The sequence below is a fragment of the Primulina eburnea genome, chromosome 4 (genome assembly GCF_022965805.1).
Source record: "Primulina eburnea isolate SZY01 chromosome 4, ASM2296580v1, whole genome shotgun sequence".
Classification (NCBI taxonomy): Eukaryota; Viridiplantae; Streptophyta; class Magnoliopsida; order Lamiales; family Gesneriaceae; genus Primulina; species Primulina eburnea.
In genome coordinates, this window is record NC_133104.1 from 5,168,159 (window position 1) to 5,177,996 (window position 9,838).

At 41.8% G+C, this 9,838-nt stretch overlaps 2 protein-coding genes across 3 annotated transcripts in view; both read left to right on the top strand.

The window, feature by feature from the left end:
- LOC140830745 (uncharacterized) overlaps positions 1–9,182 on the top strand; it is a 52,203-nt gene extending 43,021 nt beyond the window's left edge. Inside the window, exon 4 of the mRNA XM_073194212.1 lies at positions 7,834–9,182. Within this exon, the coding sequence (XP_073050313.1) occupies positions 7,834–8,892 (1,059 nt within the window). The 3' untranslated portion in view covers positions 8,893–9,182. The remainder of the gene's footprint in view (positions 1–7,833) is intronic.
- Positions 3,931–6,105, top strand: LOC140830746 (uncharacterized). Of its 2 annotated transcripts, none has more exons than XM_073194213.1 (2): positions 3,931–4,032; positions 5,436–6,105. In XM_073194213.1, the coding sequence occupies exon 2, from the start codon at positions 5,444–5,446 to the stop codon at positions 5,972–5,974; it is 531 nt and encodes a 176-aa protein (XP_073050314.1). In that variant the 5' UTR covers positions 3,931–4,032; positions 5,436–5,443; the 3' UTR covers positions 5,975–6,105. The 2 variants fall into 2 exon arrangements, with proteins under 2 accessions (XP_073050314.1, XP_073050315.1); XM_073194214.1 differs by having other exon boundaries at positions 3,943–4,092.
- Positions 9,183–9,838: the final 656 nt, after the last annotated feature.

Consider the following 9,838-nt stretch of genomic DNA (forward strand, 5'->3'; position numbering starts at 1 on the left):
ATGCGCTGGGTAAGGCTCTAAAGAGCATTGGAACGCTTACCACCTTAGAGAATATCTTTACTTCATTTTTGATGTATTTCGTTCCTGAATTTGTCTTACGTTATCAGTTGATATTTAATAAAGCCAAGTTCTTATATTAAGTTCGTGGTTGTTCTTGTATTATGAGGATTATATGAATTTTATTTTACCTACTTAGGTTGCGCCTAGTAGATGAGAAGAGTGGGGGGGGGAGGGGGGGGAGAAAAGTTAAATTTTTCCTGCTAAGGCATCGCCTAGCAGAGGAGTAGAGGGTGAAGTGGAGAATATTTCTTTTCCTGCTAAGGCATCGCCTAGCAGAGGAGCAGAGTTGGGGAGAAGAAAAATTTTATTTTCCTGCTAAGGTGTCGCCTAGCAGAGGAGTTTGAGGGTGAGGGTGGAGAATATTTATTTTCCTGCTAAGGCCCGGCTTAGCAGAGGAGTTATGAGATGATGAGGTGAGAGTTTGATTTTTCCTGCTAAGGCCTGGCTTAGCAGAGGAGTTAGAGGGTGGGAGGTGTTGATTTTATTTTCCTGCTAAGGCCCGGCTTAGCAGAGGAGTTAGAGGGTGGAGGTGTTGATTTTATTTTCCTGCTAAGGCCCGGGTTAGCAGAGGAGTAAGAGGGTGGAGGTGTTGATTTTATTTTCCTGCTAAGGCATAGCCTAGCAGAGGAGTTAGAGGGTGGGCGCGTTGAATTTTATTTTCCTGCTAAGGCCCGGCTTAGCAGAGGAGTTAGAGGGCGGAGGTGTTGATTTTATTTTCCTGCTAAGGCTCGGCTTAGCAGAGGAGTTAGAGGGTGGAGGTGTTGATTTTATTTTCCTGCTAAGGCATCGCCTAGCAGAGGAGTTAGAGGGTGGGCGCGTTGAATTTTATTTTCCTGCTAAGGACCGGCTTAGTAGAGGAGTTAGAGGGTGGATGTGTTGATTTTATTTTCCTGCTAAGGCATCGCCTAACAGAGGAGCTAGAGGGTGGGCGCGTTGAGTTTTATTTTCCTGCTAAGGCCCGGCTTAGCAGAGGAGTTAGAGGGTGGATGTGTTGATTTTATGTTCCTGCTAAGACATCGCCTAGTAGTGGAGTTAGAGGGTGGGCGCGTTGAATTTTATTTTCCTGCTAAGGCCCGGCTTAGCAGAGGAGTTATGAGATGATGAGGTGAGAGTTTGAGGGTGGAGGTGTTGAATTTTATCTTCCTGCTAAGGTGTCACTTAGCAGAGGAGTTAGAGGGTGGGGGATGTTGAATTCTTATTTTCCTGCTAAGGTATCACCTAGGAGAGGAGTTAGAGGGTGAGGAGGTTGAATTTTTATTTTCCTACTAAGGCATCGCCTAGCAGAGGAGTTAGAGGGTGAAGGTGTTGAATTTTATCTTCCTGCTAAGATGTCACTTAGCAGAGGAGTTAGAGGGTGGGGGATGTTGAATTCTTATTTTCCTGCTAAGGTATCACCTAGCAAAGGAGTTAGAGGGTGAGGAGGTTGAATTTTTATTTTCCTACTAAGGCATCGCCTAGGAGATGAGCTAGAGAGTGACGAGGTGAAATCTTTATTTTCCTGGTAAGGCGTCGCATAGCAGAGGAGTTAGAGGGTGACGAGGTGAAATCTTTTTTTTCATGCTAAGGCGTCGCCTAACAGAGGAGTTAGAGGGCGACGGGGTGAAATCTTTATTTTCCTGCTAAGGCGTCGCTTAGCAGAGGAGTAGAGTTTGGCCGAAGAAAAATTAAAATTTTCCTGCTAAGGCATCGCCTAGCAGAGGAGTAGAGTGAAGGAGGAGAATTAAATAAAAATTTTCCTACTAAGGAATCGCCTAGTAGAGGAGCAGAGTTGAGGAGGAGAAAAATTTATTTCGTTTGTCGTTAACGAACAACGTTCGCAAGGGAATATATCAAAATTCTCAACGTACTGGACGAGGATGGGCGATGCGAGGCGCGCGGACGAAGGCGGGGCGAGCGTGCGAGGCATGCCGGGCGAGCTTGCGGCGCGAACGTTGGGCGAGCGTGGCTCGTGCGGGGCGAGGGCGTGCGTTGGGGCGAGCATGGAGAGGGGCGAGCACGGCGAGGGACGAGCGTGCGCTGGGGCGAGCGCTCCTACGGTTCTAGGGCGAGGGTGCGCTGGGCGAGCGGGAAGCGGTGCGCGGATGAGCTTGTGAGGGCGTAGGCGAGTTGCTCGGTGGTGCGCGCTGGGGCGAGCGCTCATACGGTGCTAGGGAGAGGGTGCGCGGGGCGAGCGGCAGACGGTGCACGGGCAAGCGTGCGATGGCAGGTGCGAGCAGGGAGGCAGAAGGCGAGACTACTGTGGTGAAGGCTTTCGAGTGGGCGGAAGCTGGCGAGAGGGCTGGAAGTGGGGACGCACGTTGGGGGCTGAACGCTGTGGGCGAGAATGCGGAGAGGAGGGCGAGCGTGTGAGGGAGAGGTGCTCGGGCGTGCGTTCGGTGGCAAGTGGCGATTGGGCGATGGCAGTGGCGAACAGGGAGGCAGAAGGCCAGGCGAGTAGGCTTGGCGAGGAACTGCGCGAGGGTGCGCAGGCGCGTGCGGACGATTCGAGGAGGGGTGGTGGGCGAGGCAGCGACGGGTGGCGAGCGTTCAAAGGTGGATGGCGCAGGTGCGAGAGGGCTAGGTCGTGAGGCGAGTGTATGTGGGATCGTGCGGTTGCCCGACGATGGAGAGCTGAAAGATTTCGATTTGATTCGTTTCCAAATTTTTGGAGACTGACGGACGGCTGGAAGAAAATGCACAACTCACGCCCCGTAAACCGAGGACAACACAATTAATCGAACTTCGAACCTGCGATTCAGTTCGACTTGGGAGGGGGAGACTGGTGATACCCCGTGGATGGGCCCACTACCCCTGGCCCATCCCAAGCCCAAATGGAAGACAGGCCCATCGAGGGTCCAGGTATTCTCCTATAAATACCAGGTTTGAGTGTTCATTCGATTCATTCACTATATTGTTTTCAGCAGCGCCCTTAGCTGCTCCCCCCATATATCCTCAGTCTCTGACTTGAGCGTCGGAGGGGCTACGCCAGGACACCCTCTTGGCCCCCTCTTAACTGTCTTTTTCTTGATTTCAGGCTCAGGGTCATCTTAAAGCCCCCGTCTGAACTAGTGACGCTCGTTGGGATCGGACCTTAAATTTTCCGTGAGTATCACTGACCATTTTAGGAGGATCTTTATGAAAATACAAACGCTGATTTCAGTATTTTTTGTCCCATTTTGGAATTTAAACCTTAATGGTTGACGGTTATGATTTATCCGATCAACGAACTTGTTATTCATTTTATATTCTCGTTTTCCATAATCAACGATGATAATGGAACGAGTCTAAATCTGATCAAACGGATAGCTCGTGACCCGCCCTCATGTATAGCGATGTAATCGAGCCGAGCCGAACTCTTGAATGTTTGAGCTTGGTTCGTTTGTAATCGAGCCGAGCTCGAGTTTTATTTAACGAATATATGCATGGCACGAGCTTATTCAAGTCGTTATCGAGCCTAAACAAACTTAATAAATATGAATTATACATTTAAATTTTCATTAAATTAATTAAAAAGTAAATTATATATTTAAAAATATATATATTATTCTTATTAAAATTTGTTAATTTATTATAATAAATAAATTTAATAGATTTTTCTATATATTTCATAAATAATATACAAAATCAATAAATCAAATATCAAAATTATTATTTTTTCATTTACAAGATTACTCATCAACTTACTAATGAACATGTTCACGAGCTAACGAGCCGAATACTGTAAAGCTTGAGTTTGGTTTGTTTATCTTAACGAGCCTCGTTAAACGAGCTCAAATGAGCTTTTATCGAATCGAGTTTCGAATATCACACAAACGTTTTGGTTCGTTTACATCCCTGTTCATAGTCATGTATATTAATAATTGTTATTTATATTTTATATTAAAATTTAAAATAAGGGTAAAATAACTCTCAGCCCTAACAATTCACGATAGCAGGAAGCCGCTCGTTCATCTCTCCCTGTGTGTACCAGCCAAATCAAGATAACTTTCTAGTGTAAGTCTCGAGCACCTTGCTTTCTCGAATCGCCTGCAGTCGTTTGGATTTTAACATCAGGTTCCACGTAAATTCGATTTGACTTTTGGAATTCTTTGTTGACTTGTTTAAAATTATTAATTTTCGTTGATTGATCTTGCCTTTTGCTTTTTCCCGATTTGTTTTTCCTGAACTGTTGGTGAAATCTAGATCCTTAATTGTTGATGAGTTTTGTATATTTTTGAGATTCTGGTGTTTGGCTTTTCAGTGGAACATGGGTATTGAAGATATTGGGGGAAAAGACGTCTTTCGTTTTTTTTCTTTACCTTTGGTTTTACTTCATGAATTTCGCTTGACTACTACTTAATTTGGATCAAGGTTTCAGATTTTAGGTTGGTTAAATCTGGTGAATGTAATTTGTTTTCCTATCCTCCCAAAATTTCTTTTAATAAATGTTTCTTGCACTATGCTGTTCTTGATTATAAATACATCGTAATTGTATTTGATATTGTGTCAAATTATTTTGTTTAACTATTCTTTTCGAAATAGGATTTCGATCTATCAATTTTTTTGTGCCTCATTATGGCGGGTTGGTCGGACCAACCCGGATTGAACCCGTTGAGTTTAAGAAGGGGCCCGGGTTTGGCCAAAACCGACTCGTTGCCATCCATCATCCCTATCCATAATGGTTCACGATCATGGGCTTTATCTTAGATTTTTGGACTCTTGTTAAATGGATTAAACCTGAAATTTTTACTGCACTGCTTTGAACACTGTTGGCTTTGGAATTTTGTAGCAGAACTTCAGTGTTATTCTTGTTAAAATTTGTTTAGAGTTAATTTAGATATGTGACCAAACTTCATTGCACATTCCGAGTCACCTTGGATGGGGGTTGGAGAGCTGGCCTTGATCCTCCCCCTGTAAAGAAGTAAGATAAGAAAAAAGAAAAACCTGTCATATTACATTAAGCAGGATATAATTTACTAGTTGATTTATATTTTTGTTAGGACCTATTTATTAAGAAAGCAGGAACTCTTATGATATAGAGATGGTAAACTCTTGGCCCTTCAAAGGGGTGCCAAATATCATGATTGTTTGAGCTTGAGTATAAAGTGGCTACCAGCTCAAAAAATAAATAATTTATAAAGTGGCCACGATATCGGTGAGTGCTCTCAAGGTCCCCTTGGTTCTAGAGGCTAAGGCCAGAACTATAGACCCTGCAGGTCTAATTGAAGATATTGTGGGCTCAAAATGGACAATGTAGCATCAAGCATTGATTCATTTGGTTGATGCGCGTGTGTTCACTGAAGAATTTGTGTTTGTGGTGTATATGGATTAATCTTACCAAGCAGGATGTCTTTATTTTTAGTATGTTGCCATCCTGTGAGCAGAGCGTTTATACATAATCTGCTTTGGATGCACAGAGTTGGCAATGGTGCGTTCCAAGAGAATTACTAGAAGCTCTAATAAAGCTCGTAAGGAGAATGAAGCTTCCGAAAATGCATTAGGTCAGTCAAAAACTTCTGATCTTGTTCAAGTGGACATGGAACCTCCCAAGGCTGCAGTTCAAGGTGAAGATAAAATAGAAATATCACTTGACCAGGCAGAAAGTGGGAAAGATGAAGAAACTCACAATTTAGAAATAAAAAATGCAATTACGGTGGACAATGATGAAAAAGAGATGATGACAGAAATAAATGATGATAATTTGGCTGAAGAGGACCTAAATAGTTCTGAAGATGATAAAATTTATTCTGATGATAAAATTTATTCTGAAGAAAGCATGTGGGAAGATGATGAAGAAAATCTTGAAGAAATCAATGAAGAAGATATTGTTGACAATGATGAGAATAATGTTGACTTACAAACAGGACCAGATGAGTCAATAGATCATCATGTGGAAAATGTGGAAACAGAAGATGAAGCTAAGAAAAAGAAAATGCAGAAGAAGAAAAAGAAATAACAAATGGTGAGGGAGGAACCACTCAAGAGCCTGTTACTGAGAAAGTGAAAGCAGGTTTGAAAGTGGAGGTAGATAAATCCACCGGAAGGATTAGAAAGAAGGCCCAGCCAGCGAGCTCAAAGAAATTGAAATCTACAGACGAACATAAGCCAGAATCATCACGCAAGAGAAAGGCTAAAGAGCGAGTTGAGAGCATGGGAATGATTTTCATGTGTAGTTCTACAACAAAGGAAGACTGTTTCCGATATAGGGTTTTTGGGTTACCGGCAAGCAAGAAAGATACAGTGGAAAAGATTTATCCTGGGATGAGACTATTTCTGTATGATGTTGATCTGAAATTGTTGAATGGCATCTACAAATCTGCTGGACCTGGTGGTTATAACATTGAACCGAAGGCTTTCAACTCCCAGTTTCCATCTCAGGTTCGTGTTTCATGTGTGTATGATATATGCTATGCATACATTTCATATATTGCTCAATCGTTACTCGATAATGAGAACTTTTCTTCGAGATGATATAGGCGAAACTATGGGCAGATTGGTAAATTCTATGCAGGGAAAGATGTTAAGAAGTGTAAACTTCAGTTCATCAATGTTAACTTGGTAAATTGCCTCTATTCAGCTTTAGCTAAGGGATCAAACAAACTAAATCGAGCATAATGCTTTTTACCTTTTTATATTCGAATTCGAGCTCTGCAACTCTAAGAAATTAGACCTAACTTGGATTTAAGTCATGGATGGTGACTTAAGTATTTTATATTTTGATTTGAGAATCGAGGTTGATAATGGTATGGTTGATCGAGTCATTCAGTTGCAAGCTAAAAGCCAAGTCTGGGAAGGTTTCAAAGCATATTTTGATTTCTCAGACAAAATTGAGAAACTTTTTGTCTCATATCCAATCAGACAAAAACTATCGAAAAGTGGAAACAGCAGCATCAGTCACATTCTACTTTGAGCTGCAGCTCAAGTTATCAGTCATCGAGGAGAGCTTATCGTATGAGCGGTTAGAAGAAGTGCAGATCCACTGAAAAAATATTAGAAGTAGTTGTACAGCATTTGATTTTTTGCGAATGAAGGCCATAAACCACCAAACAATGCTTTAATTTAGGATAATTTGCTTGCACGAGAAGAATTTGTCAACTGTGTATTAAGGATAGTCCCACGGGCATGGAAAGTTATCTCATAAACTAAAACGTGTTAATTCTTCAATATTCACAAGCACGTTACGTGACTTGTATAATTTGAATACATTCTAATTTTACAAGTGACGTTTTTCTCTCATTGCGGGTCAGTGGTCAACTATGCCCCCAAAGAGGGGTAAAGAAATACTGTAGTCAAAATTAAGAGTGGCTATTAGCTTTCTTTTGGAATCGAATATTTATTTTATGCTTCTCTCTCTCATCATTTTTATGAAAATGAGATTGTTAGTGGGTTAAGATTTTGAATGTGGTGTTGGTCTAGTTTGATGGTTCTCATCAATGAAAAGATAATATCATTTTTAATTTTAGATGTGATTTTTTTCCAAGTGCTTTGTCCAATGCATTCAGTCAGTCAAATAAATACTGACGGTGTGCTGAACCTTGAATTTTGATTTGAAGGCAGTTATTGTTTCAGGTTCGATTCAAAGTTTTGAAAGATTGTTTGCCTATAGCTGAGGAGAAGTTCAAGAAGGTTATCGAGGATAACTACTTTTCAAAGAATAAGTTCGATTGCAAGCTGAGTTCAGTACAGGTATCTTAGCAAAACCTCCTTGGCTGACAATATGTTCTCAAATATCAAAGACTAGCCTGGTATAATGATAGTAAGAATGGCGATTCATTTATATCTTTCATCTTTGTTGTATTCAATATTCTTTTCCAGGTCAATAAATTGTGCAAACTTTTTCTGGCTAAGAGCAGAAGACAGCACCTAGCAAAGTCAGGCAGGATTCATAAAGCAGAGAACCACACAACTGTGCGTAGAGGCAGACTTGGGATACGTAGAGCAGAAGAGGACAGGCTCCATTCAGTGAGGGTGGAGCGCAAATATCATGACCGTTCTCATAAGCGCCAAAGGAGGGTCCCAGTTTCACCAGTGCGGGAACCACTGCCTTTACGGGTTCCCTCACCACTGCCATCTTCTGTTCGTTTATATGCTCATGATAGGACTTTGGAAGAGGATCCTTACAGGAAATATCCGTATTTAGAAATTCGTGATCCATATCGGGATGGGCCACTTTTAAGCCATGGCGACTCTTACAGAGATCGACGAGATCCACCCATAGAACGTGGTTCTTACAGAGATGGGCGAGATCCACCCGTAGAACGACTTGATTCTTACAGAGATGGGCAACATCCACCCATAGAACGACGTGATTCTTACAGAGATGGGCGAGAACATCTTGATTTTTATGGGGTTAGGCGAGATCCACCAACAGAACGTCATGCTCCTTATAGAGATGGGCGAGATATACAGCTAGGGCGTTCATCTCCTTCATCTACTTACAGAGATGGACAGAGAGTTTACATTGATCTTCATGATCCTTACAACGACAGGCGAGATTCATATTTGCTGCATCGTAATCCTCCCAGAGCCATCCCTCAATCTGACCCTTATATCACTTACAGGAGGGATCCTTTATCAGATCATAGTGATGTTTATAGAGCTGATCGCTTGGTTGAGACCCGTGAATCTTATGGGCGAAAGTTACTGCTGGACCACCGTGACCTTCCACCACATTTAGAATCTAGGCGGCTCGTTGACATCAGCAGTAGGGATTCACATGTTTCCTACCCAGCACGTCCAGCATACATGGAACCTACGTATTCTGCAGAATATCCTTCTCGGGCGGGGTTGGAGCGCGACCTTCGTCCTATAGGTCCATCTACCGAACATTCTGCTAGGGGCCAATTATCTGGGTATTACTCTCGCCACACTTGATTTAGAAAAGAACTTTATGTTGAGAGCACATAAGGAAGCTGTATCAGTAGACTTCTGCGTCCCTTTTATGGTTATTCGGCTTGTAATGGCTTTGCGTGGCTTTTCTGGTTAATATAGTACTTCTGTGTTGGTTTGATTGTTGTTATCAATGCTCCTGTAACTTTCACTAATAAACTCCGTATCCTGAAACTTGGTTCGAACAAGTATATGATAACTTATTGGTAATTGGAACTACATCGGAGCAAATGTGATGATTTATTAGGCATTTCATTTGTAATATTTTATGTACTAATTTTTGTTTCTGAGTTCTACTTCTACATGTCTAGTCTATGGTGAACCATTTAATCATTTTGGTTCACAATCAGTATTTTGGCTGTTACATTTTACCATTCAATTTCGTCTTAGTTAGCTTTGAAACTCGTCGGATTACCATTTTATGTTGCTAGCATTGGCCTCCACAGCAAAATATGTGTTAGGCAAAAGGACCAATCCTACCTTGTGGTATCTGGGAAGTTCGATGCCACAGGTGTGGAGACGACCAGCATCGACGACGCCAATTGATTTAGGGCCATGAGATCCACGCAGCATCATCTCGGAATTTCCCCATGGCGACGTCGAATCTCTCTGTAGCATTCAGAGTATCCCAATGAATTTGAATCAAACATTTGTGTTTTTCTCACACCGAAGGCATCATCAATGTATGAAGGATTTAAACATTAGCTCAGGTCGCAAGAATTTCTCTCTATTTTGTGCCTCATGAGCTATCAATGGCATTGATAGATTTGACTGGAATATACCTGTAAGAACTCAAATATTCTAAAATTAAATATTTATTATTTCATTAGGAATTACGTGTTAAGCATATAAAATAGTAAATACGAAGGTTCTTTGAGTTGTTTAGCACGAGCTTAGTGTATATTGAAGAAGTTTTACTATACTTTTTAAT